Genomic DNA, 18,623 nt, shown 5'->3' on the forward strand with positions numbered 1-18,623 from the left:
AATTAATGGAGGTGGTGTTTAAACTGCAGTTAACAAGTCAGCCACACCTTGATTATTGTAACAAGTTGAAACCTAGCAAAATGGCATCAAAACATGATGCAATCAGAACCTCTCGGATGCAGATTAAATTTACTACTTTGTCCACACCAGGTCATCATCTGCAATACTGTTTTAGTTTTCACCCTCAATTCCACCCTGTCATGTCTGCACTGTATATCCATTTATGGTGATGTGAATTTCTTAAAAAACTTTGGATTCAAGCCTTGTTCCTGAATTTGTGCCGGTAATCTAAAGTGGTGTTGCAGCACAGCTGAGTTTACTGCGTTATTGGAGGTGAATCTTTTGAATAAAACATGAAACCATGAGTCAATGTGTTCTGATGGAGGAAAGTGATTCCATGGTACTATGAAGAAAGGGGAATATCCCCTGGTTCCTGGTTGAAATTTATCCATCATCCATCGCAATCAAAGAGATTAACCAGTTCATTTTTGTAATTTGCTGTTCGTTCAATGCTGTTAAACACATGTAGTAATTAGCTGCTTGATTTACGTAAGCTACCAGTCATTACACTTCAATATGAAAATTTATGAGATGTAAAATGATCATTAAAGGCACTGTTTAAATGCACGTTCTCTCTTTGTTAATCTCAATCAACTGCATCTCAGAGTGCTTCCTTTTACTTCAATATCATTATTTAATTCTCATCCATGACATCCATATCTATTGCTATCAGATGTCTTGCCCATTGCTATTTCTGTAATTTCCTTTGGATCTGCAATGTTTCTGTTTTAATCTGAGCTCTGGCATATAACCAGGACTTGAAATATGTGGTTCAGTACACAGGAGGGGTTTATTTTCTTCCATTTGGCAAAATTGGATGCTCTTGCCTTTAATTTTTTTTAAATAATATTCACACACATCTCCAAATTAAATTACAGCTAATATAAAATAATGAAATTCATAGTCTATATTTTTGATGTTTAGCCATCGTTGTTTGTGTTTCATGGTTTTACTCCTTGCTTTCTCCCTTTCTCCGTTCTCTCCCAATTTACTCCAGATCTTTTTGATTACTTTGTATTGCATCGGACCCTGCCACCTACTCAATTCATTAACTCCTATCTCAGTCAACCTCCTTGGCAACCGTGTAACTGGACCAAATTATAGCCACTTGCCATATTTGACTGTATAGACTTCAGAGCACAGCCTGCAGCATCACTAAGGCATGTCCTGGTTCCATGTTTAATGCCTTTGTTTATCTGTTGCGGAAACACATTGTTACCTTAGGACTTAACTGCATTTCTGCTTGGTCTCCCTTATTCAATCCACCATGCATTTCATCCAAAATTATTTTCTTCATTTTGCGCATCCTGCTCACCCAACCCTGTAAAACTCACATTGTCTCATGTTTAAGCCAAGGTTTGATTTTATTAATCAAAGGTTCTTTCAAATCCCTCTGTTCTTAGTCCTCCCTATCGCTGTCATCTCTTCCAGATCTACAACTGCCCTGTACATCTGCACTCCAAATATGCTAACTTGTTCATCCTTGAAATTGGTCAGTTTTTGATTTAGCTGAGAAGGTCCCTACTTCTGGAATTTGTTCCCTAATTCTTAGTCAACTAACTTGCTTTCTTCTCAATACCTCACACTTTGGAGATAACAAGGAACTGCAGAGGCTGGTTAGTACCAAAGGTAGACACAAAATGCAGGTAACTCAAGTCTTTAGAAGGGTTCCAGCCCGAAACTTCGTCTATCCACGTTCTGCAGGGATGCTGCTTGAACCACTGAGTTACCATAGCGTTTTGTTTTTACCTCCCACATTTGGCTTATCTCCTAACACTCATATGAAATGCCTTGAGACACTCTGCCACATTAAATGCTCTAGAGAAAGAGAAGTTGCTCTTTTTCAGAAAAGAGTGACGTGATAGTACCCGGAATAGTTGGGAAATGAGAATAAATACGATTTTTAATCTGCAGCATTGATCAGTTGTCTATTTGAAGGCAAAGAATAAACCCTGTAATCAAACACCCTCTGATTCTGAATATTTGTCCCCAATCATTGGTTAACATGGTTTAAAGGGCATTTTTGTGACAATATTCCATGGTGCCATTGTAAATCATAATGGCCACTCTTAAAAGGAATGTACGGAGAGGAGTGAGAATGAATGGGGATGGAACAGTATGTTGTTACCAGTAATTGATCAGCAGTCTCATTATCCATACAAATTAAGAAACTACACAATGGGCATAGCAAACATTGATTACATTTAATTTGGGATTGTAAAGTAAAAGATTAGTCATAATTTTATTGAACAGTGGAAAAACTTGAGAGGCAACATCGCTTACATCCTCAATTCTTACTTGAGGTCATAAGTGATAGGTGTAGAATTAGGCCATTCGGCCCATCAAATCTACTCCATCATTCAATCACGGCTGATCCATCTCCCTCCTAACCCCATTCTGCTGCCTTCTCCTCATGATTCTATGAAATCTTCATCAAAAGTGTTTTAACAATGGGCCAGCATTTATTGCAGATGCCCTCTGATGCCCTCTGTTGGACACGTCCTTGGCTGTTCTATTTCCATGAGTTAATGCACAGCAGATTATAGTTAGTACAAGATGGACGCTATGCAGCTCCCTCTACAGGCCAACCAAGAACTGTAGAGAGAGTCAGGTGCTAACAGCCTAGAAATGTGAATGTGGCTCCATTTATTTAAACGTTATCAAAGTGAAAATATTCATACCCCAGAGTGAAATGTGAGAAAGATCCCTTTTTGCACTGCAATTTGACTGAGCAATGCGTGGTGTCTGCAAATTAGATACAATTTCAGCATCAGATTAAAGTTGAATGTTATGTTCATATATCACTGTACGATACCCCTTTTAAACTGTTGTGGGGATAAATATGTCCACTTTTTCCCAGGATTGTCCTTCATGGGGCATGTGTTTCATGTTAATGTGTTTTCACTGTGCAGCTTCAACTATGCTTTGTATCCACATTTTACCTTTGATTTCCTCATCCTCTCCCTATGGTATTACCTCCTCCCACCAATTAGTCTTAGCCCCATTCCAAACAATCTACCCAAGCCTCAAATCCTATTTGCTTACTACCGGCCCTAAACATTTCCACCTTCTTTCCCTATCTCTTTTGCATCCCTCCATTTTGCTATCCCACCGACATCAGGCTGCATTTCTGTGTACTGTGCAATTCCAAAGCCATGTTCTTTTACTGGCACTCTATGCTGTAGAGTCTCCACTACCAAGAAAAGAGAAGAAATGTTAATGAGCGACAAGAGCCTGAAGAAAGAAAAAGCAAAATAGTTTAGTTGATTCAATTTCAAAGCATGTACAGAAAGCAAACTAAAATAAGGGACGAATAGACTGGATTAAGAGTGAGCAAACAACAGTAAGAAAAATCTATGTTATAAACATTACTATAAAACTTAAAATTTAAAAGAAAATTGTCTAAAATTTATAATAGATAGTTTACTCCTAGTTTACTAGGATTGACAGACAGTAATTAAAACAGCATGCCATTAAAAGGACTTGAAATGACTTGACAGCTTCTGGCCGTGAGTTTAGCCTGTAATTACAATGCAAGAAGAGGAACTTCATGCCACGCGCTGCATTTGAAAAGGAACCTGGCGACTGTGAAGCAAAGCAAATGCAAAGTTTCTCAATAGTTTGTCTTAGGCTGAGAAGGAAAGGGCTCTAATGTGTTTTGGTCATAGAATAGATCTAATTTCGCTTGGCTAAAAGCAGTTTTATCTTTTCTTTGCATTTGATCCTTTATCATTTTTTTTAAATCTATGATAGGTGACAATCCAAATTTTTTGCAACTAAGACCAGGGGTTTATATGTCCCTGTTCTATGCATACTGGAATTAAGTTCAAAATTGTAAACTAGATAATTCTAAAAAGCTAATGTTATGCTTACTATAACAACTATTTTTTTCAATTCTGACGAACAGATGAGGAATTATTCACTGACATTTTTTAATTGCTAAGCTGTAAAATATAAATAGGGTACAGAGGATAGCTGGTCAGAGTTTATTTTTCAAGGGCATACGTTTAAGGTGAGAGGGAGGAGTTTTAAAGGGGTTCTGAGGGATAAATATTCCACACAAAGAGTCGTTGGTATCTGGAATGAGCTGCCAGTGGAGGTGGTGAGGATCAATAACATTTAAGAGGCATCTGGACAGTTACCTGAAAGAGCAGGGCATGGAGGGAAATGGGATTGATGCAGGCAAATGGGATCAGTTTAGATAGGCATGGTGATTGGTATAGATGCAGTGGGCTGAAGGGTCTGTTTCTGTGCTGTCCAACTCAGTGACTCCATTACTTTAATATCAATCAACTTTAGGAAAAGGATGCATCTATTTTTGTGGTTACATAAACAGAATTTGGTGTTAGGCTTCGATCTGTATTTGAAAGTTAACTGTTGCATATTCTACTGAAAGAAACGATGAACCACTTCTGCAATACCCTAATTATACTAGAAAGATAAGATACCGCAGATGCTGAAAACTGAAGTGGAAGCAAAACATACTGTTAATTGTTAGATAGGGAGAAAACAAATTAATATTTTCCAGTTATGATAGGTAAAATATTAAGTCTCTGACTGTATCTCTCTGTCTCTTATTCTCTCTCTCTCTCCTATTCTCTCTCTCTTTCTCTCTCAGCAGGTGGTGCCTGATCTGCTAAATATTACATTTTTTTGGTTTGGTTTTATATTAAACACATTTTAATTAAAACACACTTTCACATGAACAGCTATCTGTCCGTTGCAGTATTTCTTAATCCTTGGAGGATGGTAATCTGAGAATATCACAATTTGGCATCACAGTTTAATTCCCTGATAGTTGTCCTGCAAGGTAGGGTTACATTTAGCTGTTCAATCCTGCTAAAATGGAGATACCGTCACGATCTACAGCAAAGTACCTCTGTTTAGAAGAAGATTGTTAGCAGTAATGTTTAAGTGAGTGCTGACTGTCCCTTTATTACCAGAATGCCACAGTGAAACCAGCTGCAAAAACCCAGGTGGCTTTGACTAAGGAGTTTCCAGTTTCCTCTGGTTCACAGCACAGGAAGAAGGAGGTGCTGAATGTTTATGGACAATGGGTTCCTGTGGAAAAAAGTAGTAAAGAAACCACTGATGATGATGATGACGTCTTTCCAGATGTCTGTACTCAGGTGAGAATTGTGCCATTGCATATTTACAGTGCATTGCCGAGTTTGCATTCTTCATTTGGTTTTTATGGGTCTCAAGTCACTGTAAAACACTATCCAACAGACCCAGCCCAACGAGCTGGTAGAAATTTTATTTTATTAAAAAAGATACTGCAGATTACTACCACTGGGATTTTGACTGAACATAGCCTTTTTTGTGTGCAGTGATGTCAACCGCTTTCTTGCTGTCACGAAGATGAAATCAAATTGGCTGGAGACTGACTTCTGTGATGGTGGGAATCTCAGGAGGGGGACATACTTGGTCATCTGTTTGGCACTTCAGGCTGAACCTGGTGGTGAATGCTTCAACCTTTTATTTAGCTCTCACGTGCTGTTGAGGATGGGGATGCTCCTCCTGTTTACTTGGCCACCACCAGCCATACAGGGATATGACGGGCTGCAAGGCTTCGAACTAATCTGATGGTTGTTAGATTGCTTTGCTTCGTCCATTGTTAGCTGTGTTTACGTTTTATTACAGAAGTAGTCCTGTGTTGCTTCAGTGGGCTGTTACATAGAAACATAGAAAATAGGCGCAGGAGGAGGCCATTCGGCCCTTCATGGTGATCATGGCTGATTGCCCCCTATCAATAACCCATGCCTGCCTTCTCCCCATATCCCTTGACTCCACTAGCCCCTAGAGCTCTACTAACTCTCTCTTAAATCCATCCAGTGACTTAGCCTCCACTGCCCTCTGTGGCAGGGAATTCCATAAATTCACAACTCTGGGTGAAAAAGTGTTTTCTCACCTCAGTCTTAAATGACCTCCCCTTTATTCTAAGACTGTGGCCCCTGGTTCTAGACTCGCCCAACATTGGGAACATGCTTCCTGCATCTAGCTTGTCCAGTCCTTTTATAATTTTATATGTTTCTATAAGGTATGCCTCATCCTTCTAAACGCCAGTGAATAGTTGTTAGCTCATCGTGTTTAGGTATGCTTGGTGCTAACCTCAAGGAAGATCTTCTTGCACTTCTCAGTGAAGAGGATTGATCCACTGATTGTGTAGTAATGATAGAGTGAGGAATGCTGGGCCATGAAGCTAAAGGTGAGAGACACAAAATGCTGGGGTAACTCAGCGGGACAGGCGAGATGCAGTCTGTCCTGCAGAGTTACGCCAACATTTTGTGCCTATCTTCGATTTAAACCAGCATCTGCAGTTCTTTCGTACACAAGCTAAATATTATGTCAGTATTTATTTCTGCTGCTATTAATAGTGCAGAGAGCCTCACTAATATACTTTCTCAACTGTCAGATAGGTCCCATTTAGTGCTTAGTAGGACCACTCAACACTGTGTAGGGTGTCCACCATATGAAGATGAGGCTTTTTCACCAAAAGAGCTCGTGAGATGGCCATCATGATCATGCTGTTATAGACAGATGCAGCTGCCACAGATGGATTGGATGAGGGTGAAGTCAAGTAAGTTAATCCCACCTATTCATTACATGCTGCAGATGTCCTTCAGAACGCAGCTAGCTCAGTCCACGGCAATGCTACCAAGCCACTCTGAGTGATAGATGTTCAAGTCCCCCACACATGGTACATTCTGAACACACTAAAGAAGGGTCCTGACCCTTTAAAGCCATCCATCCTTTTTCTCCAGCGATACTGCCTGACCCGCTGAGTTATACCATTCAGCACTTTGTGTCCAACTCTGGATTATTAGTCCATTTCTTGTGATATACACTGTGGTGCCATCATCAAATCACAGAATGTGAGCTCTCAACATGAGCCAAGGGTTCAGGAAACCCAGCCTAAAATTGCAGAGAAGAAAAAAATCTGCAGTTATATCTCTCCATATGGCAATGTTAGCTTCTTGTGTTCTAGGCCGTGGATATCTCTGCAACAATGACTGAGAGGTCAACAGCACAGAAACGCCTTGTTAAGAATCCATACGATGTGGAGGCAATGTCAATGATACTCAGGACACAGGAACAGGTATGTGGGATATGGTCATCGGCTAGGCCTGACAATGGAAAAATAGATTCATGACTGTGTCCTCTTTCAGAAATGAAAGATTGGGAATATTGTGGAAGCTGGGGGTTCATCCCAACTCTGGCAATATATTCCAGTGAAGGGAGAATATCGCAGTGCAGGTCATCAGAAATGCTCTCCATGCCACAGTTCGAAGAATGGCAGCAATTATTTCACGAGCAGGTCACTGATCCAACACCATCGCATTGAGGTCCTTGTCGTGTGTAAGACGAATCCCAGGTTACTTACTTGATGTGGACACAAGGGATTGCAGTTGCTGGAAATTCCAGAGTGTGGAAGGGCCTTGATCCAAAACGTCATGTGTTCATTTCCCTCCAAAGATGCTGCTTGATCCACTGAGTTCCTCCAGCAGTTAGTTTTTTTTTTTAAACTCCAGTGTAATGGCAACTAGTTTCTCCATTTGCTTTCTGTAAAGCGATTTCAAGCTTAAGGGGCGACACAGTGGCGCCACATTAGAGTTGCTGCCTTACAGCGCCTGAGACGTGGTTTCGTCGGCGATATGTACTGTCTGTATGGAGTTTGTATGTTCTCCCTGTGACTGCATGGGTTTTCTGCGGGTGCTCCAGTTTCCTCGAATACTCCAAAGATGTATAGATTTGTAGGTTAATTGGCTTTGGTAAGTTGTAAAAAAATTGTCCTTTATATGTATGATTGTGTTAGTGATCGCTGGTCAGCGTGGACTCGATGGGCCGAATGGCCTGTTTTAAAACCAGTTTATTTTCTGTCTACTAAATTCCCCTTTTCTGATTCTATCTCCTCTGAGGAATGCTCTATGTTTGCTAGTCATCCTTAGGACCTTCTTAGGGCAGCACAGTGGTGCAGCTGGTAGAGCTGCAGCATCACAGCGCCAGAGACTGGGGTTCGATCCTGATCTCGGGTGCAGTCTTTGCGGAGTGTGCACGTTCGCCCTATGACTGTGCGGGTGTCCTCCAAGTGCTCTGGTTTCCTTCCACACCCCAAAGATGTGCGAATTTGTAGGTTGGCCTCTATAAAATTCACCCTAGTGTGTAGGAAGTGGATGGGAAAGTGGGATAACATAGAACCTGGGTGAATGGTGGATCGATGATCAACGTGGACTTGGTGGGCCGAAGAGCCTGTTTCCAAGCTGCATCTCCAAACAAATTTAATGTACTCAGTTCTTTACAGCATAAGTTGTCAAATAGTTTACCTGTGCTAGTTATAACATAGAGACATAAAAGAATGCCGATGCTGGAATGTGGAGCAACGAACAATCTGCTAGAGGACCTCGGCGGGTCGTACAGCATCTATGGATGGAAATTAATGGTTGATGTTTTGGGTCAAGACCCTGCATCAAAGCGGAGGGAGGAGATAGTATAACGAGGAAGTGGGGAGTAGGGGCGGTGTTGGGTCAGAAACAAGGGGTGATTGATGGAGGATGAAAGGACATATGGAGCCAAGTAAGAGACGGGGAGGGATTGAAGTGGGAAGTAGAGGCAGGAAAATGACGGATGGAGGCATACAGGAGAAAAATGGAAGAAAAAGGGAAAAATAGAAGAAAATAAAAGAAGGCAGATGGAGCCAGGTAGGGGGAGTGGTTTGTGAAGGTGGGGACAGCTGTTGAAAGGTAATAAGCACGAACACAAAGCCTGCCAATGCTGGAATCTAAGTTAGGAAGCTGAAAATGGGAGTCATTAGGGAAGAGGTGAATGGCCGATGGAACTAGAATTCGAACCAGATTGAGGGGGAGAACCTCCGTGTGAAATGTAGGCGGATGGAGACAGAAAGAGGAGGGCGATGGAGTGCAGGAGGTGGGCATTTGAAAGGGAATAGAAAATCAAGAGCATGCTGGGAGGATCAGAAGGAGTCGGGAGTTCATAAGTTCATGAGTCACAGGAGCAAAAGAAGGCCATTGGCCCATCAAGTCTACTCTGCTATTCATTCATGGCTGATCTATCTTTCCCTCACAACCCCATTCTCTTGCCTACTCCCCATAACCCTTGACAACCTTACCAATCGAGTTATCAGTCCATCTCCGCTTTAAAAATACCTAATGACATGACCTCCACAGCCGTCTGTGGCAATGAATTCCACAGATTTACCACCCTCTGATGAAATAAATTCCCCCTTATCTCCTTTCTAAAGGTACATTTTTTTATTCTGAGGCTATGCCCTCTGATTCTAGATTTTCCTACTAGTGGAAACATCCTCTCCAGATCCACTCTATTCAGGCCTTTCACTATTTGGTAAGTTTCAATTAGATTCCCCCTCATCCTGCTAAGCTCCAGTGAATACAGGCCCAGTGCCATCAAACGTTCATCATATGTTAACCCAGTCATCCCTGGGATCATTCTCGTAAACCTCCTATGGACCCTCTCCAACGCCAGCACATCCTTCCTCAGATATGGGGCCCAAAACGGCTCGCAATACTCCAAATGCGATCTGACCAGTGCCTTATAAAGCCTCAGCATTGCATCACTGTTTTTATGTTCTTGTCCTCTCGAAATAAATGCTAACATTGCATTTGCCTTCCTTACTACCGATTCAAATTGCAAATTGACCTTTAAAGAGTCCTGCACCAATACTCCCAAGACTCTTTGCACCTCTGTTGGGGGGGCTGAAACTCATGCTTGTTGTTGCAAGGGCATTATTCATGATTGATCAGGCTTTCTCAGTACGGATAAATGTATCATTGTTTACCTGCAGATCCGTTGGACGAAAGATTGACAAATTTGGGATTTTTCCATACTCCAAGTGTTTTATAGTTCAGAATCAGGCCCATCAACCCAACTCGTCCATGACTTTCAAGATACCCCATCTTGCTAATCCCATCTGTCTGCATTTGGCACTTGTGCTTACAAAACTTCCTATCCATGTATCTATCCAAATGGCTTTAGAATTTTACCTGCCTCTCTCGTATCCTCTGGCAGCTTGTTCCATATACACATCACCCTCTGCGTGACAAAGTTCCTCCACAGGGTTCTATTAACCCTTTCCCCTCTTAAACCCATGCTCGCTAGTTGACTCTGTGCATTCACTTTGTCTCCCTTCTTCAAGTGATTTTTATTTAATTGGATTTACATCAAATATTCAATAGTTTGAATGGTTTAGTTTTGTAAAGTTTTTTTAGTTTGTTTTAGTTTAGTTATTGTCACATGTACCGAGGTACAATGAAAAGCTTTTGTTGCGTGCTAACCAGTTAGCATAAAGACAGTACATGATTACAATCGAATCATTATGATACAGGGAATAACGTGAATAACGTTTAGTGCAAGATAAAGTTTAGTAAAGTCTGATTAAAGATAGTCTGAGGGTCTCCAATGAGGTAGATAGTAGCTCAGGACTGCTCGCTAGTTGTTGGTAGGATGGTTCAGTTGCCTGATAACAGCTAATATGGTTCCAATATATTCTCTTTCCATCAGATTGATGTGTGGGCTCAGGCAAACTCTCTGCCCGGTCAGTTCACAGGTAGTACTGGAGCTCAAGTCTTGACCTATGAGGAATTAACACATAGTGGTCCTCAAGCCTGGATCAGGAAGGTAATGGACATATTTGTGGACTAATTTCTGTTACCATCTTTAAAAGCATGAGACAAGTTAAGAATGTGTTATGGGTCAGTAAGGATGAAGTCCAGAAGGATGTCTTATCAACAGAGTCCGTTTCATCTTTCTCTGCAAAAACAAGCATATTTCTCTGACTTGATTGTTCTTTTCTAATTGGCTGATAATCTCAATCAAATTTCAAGTACTTGAAAAAGAAGAGATCTTCCTGCTTGTTTTATGTTGATTGACTTTCTGCATTATGTGGTGCCATCATATATGTACATCCGACATTGAGTGTGACCATCAGACCGAGCTGGTGATACTCTCTGTAGACGTGTTTATCTTTTTATTGATTTCATTTGCTCTTACATAAAGTTACGGTAAGGATAGAAGAAAAAATAGATGCTTTCCACTCCTAGCAGCATTCTAGAAAGCATCTATCTACGCTCACAGTCTAATCAATGTAAGAGCTCTTGGACTGGGCTAGAGCACTTGGTGCCACTGCATTTAATTCTTACATATATTCTAGGATATCATGTAAGTCAAATGCTCTGATTCAAGATTGGACAGAAATGGGTGAAAACAATGGAAGACAGCATAAATGAGTCCTGGACAAAATGTTTCATTACAATAGTCAAGGCCTCTAAGGGTTTGGATAAGAATCCTCAGAAGGGAAAAATAGGAAACAGCATTTTCCTTGCTTTTTATATCACTCGGTGCTTCAAACTGATATTAATAAGAACCATATAGATATTCAGTGTAACTGTGCATAGACATTGCAAAAACTGTTTTTTAAATCATATTTAATGGGCCTTTCATAAAATTGTAATGTTTTAAAGCTGTCTTTAGCCTAACCAAGTGCTATATATTTACATAAATTGTAGCAGTTGTCACAATATTTTCAACTGGCATTGCAAGCTGCTTTCAGTTTAAACAAGAAAGAAATAATAAAAGGAAAAGTAATACTTTGTGTTTTTATATTTCTTTTTACAAACTGTTGAATGTTACATGGTTGGTGCTTCATTTCTATAGTCAATCTATTTGAGGAACAAAATAAAACTAATGTCTGTTTCAGTTCATGTTCAGTGGTGTATCCAGTTCACAAATAAAATATGCAGTTTTGCAAAGAGAATTTAACTGGAGCCCAAATTAAAATTGGTACAAAAACAATTGTTTCATATATCTTTTATATCATGTGTACCATCAAAAGCTTTTGTCTTTCAAAGTCATACAATTTGATTTGACATAAATCTTTCATACATTTGGTGTTCATTGGAAATTAAGTATTTTATTTCCCTTCTGCTCTTAACAAACTGCTCTGAATTTCAAGTCGAGTTTATTGTCATATCGTATGGTGAGAAACAGATGCAATGAAAATCCTGCTTGCAGCAGCATCACAGGCACATAGCCTCAACCAGCACACAAGATAAATTATGCATAATTCTGCAAGACAGTAAAAAGACAGTAAAAGTGTGCATAAAACAGATTAGTGCAAATTGCTATTAGAAAACAAGTCCATAATAGTGCGATAAGTGGTCCATACCGTTCTATTGCAGAGGTAGTATTCTACAATACAGTCCTACCGCATAATGACATAACTCCTACAAATATATGGTCATTTGCGTCTTGCCTGCTGCTCTACTTATCCCACTTGCATAATTTTCCTGTTTTAAAATCTATATTTTACATTCTTTCCAAGTTCCATCTACAGTAGTGGTAAGGGTTGGGTAAAATGGCAAGAATCTTCCTGGCTGCTTACTTTACTGATTCAAACAATCAGTCTCCTTGACATTTAGGGTTCTTCTTTAAAAGCACATCCCCCTTTCCCTCCAGCCCAGTAGAATGCACTGGGATACTATCTAGCTCTATAAACCAAGCTGATAAAGCAAACTCAACAAGCATATCTGCTATACTTACATAAATTTCTTATAAGCTTTTCTTTATCTATCAAACATAAATTTTAAAGCATAAATTAAAATTGTCCAGCTCCCCATGTCTGATTTAAAACAAAAATTAATGCCCTTTTGTATCTGCCTAAATCTTCAGAATGCAATATGATGAATATTATTTGTATATTTCAAAAATTTGCAAGTTACTGAATACTAAGTATGACTTTCTCAGAGGATATTATTGTTAAGTGTTCGTTCCCCAAAGACATTAGTTTTGAACAACAGGGTCTTTCATATTACTACAGAACCTTCTTGTTTTCAATGCACAAATTTGATTGAGAAAGAAGCATGAACAAGATTTTGTGTCACTTAGTATATTAGTAATTATATATGGAGTTAATGCATTCCAGACCTTTATAGTAGAACATATGGAAAGAAAATACTTTGTAATAAATTATTTGTTTTATGTCTCTTTTCTATGTAAATTGTGTGCAGTTAATAACGTAGTGAAATTGGATTTGTGAACTGAATACATATTGGAGATACTGAAACAGATGTTGATGATAAAAAAATTCTATCATTGCAAAGCAGGTGCAAAAGCAGGACGGAACCCTGGGCGACATTGGCTGGGGTTTGTATCATTCTCTGCATGGTTGCCTCTTTCTTTTCTGAGGTTCCTCGAAAAACAGGGTAAGAAGGAAACGGAAGTAAGTAAAAACCATCCAGGTTTTTGGGATGAGTCTCCTGGTATTCCACATCATTGGTTTATTTGAAGCGTTACTCTATAAGCTGTTTAGACAGTTTCTGCATGTGTTCCAGTACGTCGTTAAAGAAAGAAAACGTTTAAGTTTCAAAGATGTTTCTGATTAATTGTAATGAACTTTGAATTCTATGGTTTGCTTAAAACAATAATTGAAGACAGCAGTATGAAAACAGTTAAAGTCTTCATTAAATAACCTACTAAACTAATTGAATTCTATATATTAACTATAATTTTCTTAATCTCAGTCCTTTATGAATCTGATGCTTTATATTCACGATTCAACATACATTTGGCGCTCATGCATGAGTTGTTTTAAATTTAAAAACAATGACTGTACTAAAATAACTTGTATTTGCATGGTTTAACATTTTAATTAGATTTTATAGTTTTACTTTTTCCCAAAATAAAGCCTAACAGTAAATGTGTTTACTGTGATATCACATTTTGTCAGTGGGTAACCTCAAACCTTCGGGGTTTCTTTACAGCTGAACACGGCTGCTGATTAAAAGTTAAAATAGCTTTTTTTTGCCACTTTAGCTATGATGATTTATTTAATTCTGGGTGGATTACTAACTACAGATAGTTAATATATTCATGAGCAAAATACCTTTTAATAATAGTCCAGAGTAGCACCTCGATATTCAGGTCAATGGTACAATTATCTTCCCCTTTTTTTTTTTTAAGTGAATGCAATATAATGAAACTTATATTGCCTGTAATATTACATGGTTTGCCTCATTATCACACTTTAATAACCATTAACTATTAAATTGACCATGCAAATCATATAACTATTAGTATTTGACTGCTGGATCGGGTTTCCCCATAAGGTATTAATAGTCACTTATCTCTACAAAATTTGACATTTTGTTGAGCTATGATATTCAACAATGGCTGGTGTTGAGTTGGCAGAGAGAGTGAGGAAGGACAAAGGGAAGCGATGGTTCATAACTGAGCTGAAAACTTCCCCTTTTCTGTAGACTAGTTAAATCCTTTTAGCTGCCTTGTTGCCATGTGCAGTCTCAATGGAGATCTAGCTGTGTACACTTTTTCCTTGGTTTTCAAATGCATAGCTTTCATCTGCACTCCAAATATCTAAACAGCAGGCATAGCAATTTATACGCTAGCCCTCTTCAACCGTTTGCAATGTAATCAAACTCCATATATCGGCCTTTTTCCCCCATATTTATAATTAACATTTGATTGAAGGTCAATTGTTATTTGTAGAATACAATTTAAACTGTCACAGGTAGTAAGTAATTCACTTTTGTTTCATGGGATGGGTCTTTGCAGAATTTCTATCAAAAATGTCTTCCCATTTTCATATACTCTATACCAAGCCTGTTATGATTGTGCATCTCTGTACAAGGTGTGAATGTAGTCTGGAGCAAACAGTCCAGGTAATCCTCCCCAATTGGAATATCACAAATTTTTATTTGAGAATGATGCTGAGGCAGCGAGATTTGAAACATACATATCTACACTAAATAATTATTTTTCTCCACAAAGCCCTACCTACTGCAATCTACACAGCTTACTTTGCATATCTTAGATAATATTATTTCTATATTTTGTTTTACCAGTGAAAGGATTTTTTTTTTTTGTTACAGAGCATGGATTAAACACTAAATCACCGGATAGTATTGAAATTACGGACGGCCTAAGCTTGGATGAATTATGCCAGCTTCACTTTCTGCAGCTTTATATTGCATTTGATTCACACTCACCAAATGTTCAATTTTGCACCCTTTACGATGCACTCCATTTATGACCAGTCTGTCAGCAGAAACTGCTTCTACACTCTTTATATGCATCCAAGTTACAAGTATTAACCTAGCTTCCTACTTATTTTAATTTGTTCCTTTTCAGCCACTTTAGTTGCAACTATTCTGCCAGGCCATTTGGTTAATTGTTGCCAAGTTTGCATTGTCTTTTACTTTAATAATATTTCAAGTTAAATACTAAATATTAAGTTAATGTAATTTTCAAACCAGCTTATCTACTACTTATTCCCACTCTCTGACTAAATTTACATCCTGCTCAAGGCCCTTCTGCTCATTTCCATTTATGATCACAACTACACTGTCTTTTTGAAGCATGTTTCCCGAAAGCTCTTTAAACAGTGACTTAATTATTTACATTTTTAATTTGGATTATTTGATTCATACTTATGATGTGTTGTGTAATGATGCATTCAGAAAATTCAGATCTGTATAGCTGTAAAGATGACATTGCCATCTTGGAAGATTTGTTTTCATTAAACCTGTCTACTTACGAACAGGATCAGTTCCTGAAAGCTGCCCCTTTAACTGGAGGAATGGGAGCACAATTGATGCAAAAAATGGGATGGAGAGAAGGAGAAGGACTGGGAAAAAACAAAAATGGAACGGTAGAGCCTATAGTTGTTGACTTCAAGACTGACCGTAAAGGTGAAGATGCTCATTGGCTTTTGCTCATTAATATAGCAGAATCAAAAAAGTGATAATCTCTCTGAATACGTAAATGTTAGTTTTCTATTCTAATCATGAAGATTGAAGCCAAAAGGTTGATAAATAAATCAGGTGTCCACAATTTTTCATCTATCACCAAAAATAGGTAGAAATGTGTGGTCAGTTTATAATTTGTTCTCCAATGTGTGCGGCTGCTACAGAGAGCGTGTTGCAATGGGAATACTGAAAATGTAACTAGTGGTGGTTTTGGGTAAGATTGTTGTTGGTGGGGAGTGGTGTTCAGATTGTGCATGTTGGTGGGGGGAGGGAAATGATCAGCAAACAAAGGGTAACGTTTGTGAATGCCTCACAAGGGCGTAACACACGAACATACAAAAATATTTTTTTAAGACCCAAAATTGCATAGTATTCTAGGTGTTGCCTCACACAATATAACATATTCTTAAACTTCAACTACTTGTTGAACCTGCCTGACAACCTTTTGTAATTCATGTACTGAATTTCACTCATTTGCTTGTCTTTCCATTTAAATAATTTGCCTTTTGATTTCTCTTACCAAAGTGCTTGACTTGTCACTTCTCCATGTTAAACTGCCACTTGCCACGTTTTCACCCAATCATTCAATCTGTCTATATCGTGCTTCAGAATCACAATGTCCTCTTCACATCATATTTCCACTCATTCCTGCTCAGTAATGTGCACTAATCTGTAGAAGCCAAAACATTAAAAAAAAAACTTATAGTCTGGTGTACTCAAGGTAACTCTTATTTGCTAGAGTTAACTCTATAACTCTTTATCTAGTACTTAACAGTTTAATTTCCAATCATTCCTGCTCAATGGAGTGAATGCCATTCTGAATCTCTTAGGTTATTATCCCAGTTACTTGGAGATATATTGGTAATATAAAAATGAGATGTGTATTTCATGTCTTTATTCAAACAGCAATTCGTAACATATATGTTTGAATGGGGGAACCTAGTGGTATATTTCAAATGTTCAAGAAGGAATTGAAGATGCTAGAAAATCAAAGGTAGACAAAAATGCTGGAGAAACTCAGCGGGTGCGACAGCATCTATGTAGCGAAGGATATAGGCAACGTTTCGGGCCAAAACCCTTCTTTAGACTGATGCCGGGTGAGGGGGTGGGAAGAAAAAAGGAAGAAGAGGAGCCAGAGTGCTGAGGGAGAACTTAGACAGGGAGGAGACTTCCCTAACTTCCATCCGGCACTCAAATACACCTGGACCATTTCCGACACTTCCCTACCATTTCTTGACCTCATTATCTCCATCGCAGGGGATAGACTTACGACCTACATCCACAATAAACCCACTGACTCCCATGGCTATCTAGTCTACACTTCTTCCCACCCTGCTTCCTGTAAGGACTCCATCCCCTACTCCCAATTCCTCCGTCTGTGCTGCATCTGCTCCCAGGGTGAGGTGTTCCACACCAGGGCATCGGAATTGTCCTCATTCTTCAAGGAATGGGAGTTCCCCTCCCCTACCATAGACGAGGCTCTCACCAAGGTCTCTTCAATATCCCGCAACACTGCTCTCTCTCCCCACCCCCCCCCCCCACTCGGAACAAAGGCAGAGCCCTAGTCCTCGCCTTCCACCCCACTTGCCGTCACATACAACAAATAGTCCTCCATCATTTTCGCCACCTCCAACGTGACCCCACCACTCGCCACATCTTCCCATCTCCCCCGTCTGCCTTCCGCAAAGACTGCTCTCTCCGCAATTCCCTGGTCAATTCTTCCCTTCCCACCCGAACCAACCCCTCCCCGGGTACTTTCCCTTGCAACCGCAAGAAATGCAACACTTGTCCCTTTACCTACCCCCCCCCCCCCCCCCCCCCCTCGACTGCATTCAAGGACCCAAGCAGTCATTCCAGGTGCGACAGAGATTCACCTGCATCTCCTCCAACCTCATCTATTGCATCCGTTGTTCTAGATGTCAACTGATCTACATTGGTGAGACTATGCGTAGGCTTGGCAATCGTTTTGCCGAACACCTCCGCTCAGTCCGCATTAACCAACCTGATCTCCCTGTGGCTCAACATTTCAACTCCCCCTCCCATTCCGAATCTGACCTTTCTGTCCTGGGCTTCCTCCATTGCCAGAGTGAGCACCACCGGAAATTGGAGGAGCAGCACCTCATATTCCGCTTGGGCAGTCTGCACCCCAGTGGCCTGAACATTGACTTTGCCCCGTCTCAGCTCTCCCTCAGCCCTCTGGCTCCTCCTCTTCCTTTCTTCTTCCCACCCTGCATCAGTCTGAAGGGTTTCGGCCCGAAACGTTGGCTATTTCCTTCGCTCCATAGATGCTGCCGCACCCGCTGAATTTCTCCAGCATTTTTGTTTACCTTCGATATATTTCAAATGGCATGTTGGCCTTCATAACAAGAGGAGTTGAGTATAGGAGCAAAGAGTTGTGCAGTTGTACAGGGCCCTAATGTGACCACGGAGTATTGTGTGCAGTTTTGGTCTCCCAATTTGAGGAAGGACATTCTTGCTATTGAGAGAGTACAGCGTAGGTTCGCGAGGTTAATTCCCAGGATGGCTGGACTGTCATATGTTGAAAGAATGGAGCGACTGGGCTTGAATACATTGAAATTTAGAAGGATGAGAGGGAATCTTATTGAAACATATAAGATTATTAAGGGATTGGACACGCTAGAGGCAGGAAACATGTTCCTGATGTTGGGGGAGTCCAGAACCAGGGTCCACAGTTTAAGAATAAGGGGTAGGCCATTTAGAACAGAGATGAGGAAAACCTCTTTCACCCAGAGTTGTGAATCTGTGGAA

General features: G+C 39.9%; 1 protein-coding gene across 6 annotated transcripts in view; it reads left to right on the plus strand.

Moving 5' to 3' along the window:
* LOC129702973 (protein SON-like) overlaps positions 1–18,623 on the plus strand; it is a 44,016-nt gene that overhangs the window by 22,030 nt on the left and 3,363 nt on the right. For 2 of the 6 annotated variants that reach the window (XM_055645093.1, XM_055645094.1), the window contains exons 6-9: positions 5,004–5,189; positions 7,049–7,159; positions 10,597–10,713; positions 15,650–15,797. In XM_055645093.1, coding sequence (XP_055501068.1) covers positions 5,004–5,189; positions 7,049–7,159; positions 10,597–10,713; positions 15,650–15,797 — 562 coding nt within the window. Of the gene's footprint in view, positions 1–5,003; positions 5,190–7,048; positions 7,160–10,596; positions 10,714–13,193; positions 13,313–15,649; positions 15,798–18,623 lie in introns of those variants that run through there. The other 4 variants (XM_055645095.1, XM_055645096.1, XM_055645099.1 and 1 more) reach the window with 4 other exon arrangements.

The sequence above is a fragment of the Leucoraja erinacea genome, chromosome 13 (genome assembly GCF_028641065.1).
Source record: "Leucoraja erinacea ecotype New England chromosome 13, Leri_hhj_1, whole genome shotgun sequence".
Lineage (NCBI taxonomy): Eukaryota > Metazoa > Chordata > Chondrichthyes > Rajiformes > Rajidae > Leucoraja > Leucoraja erinaceus.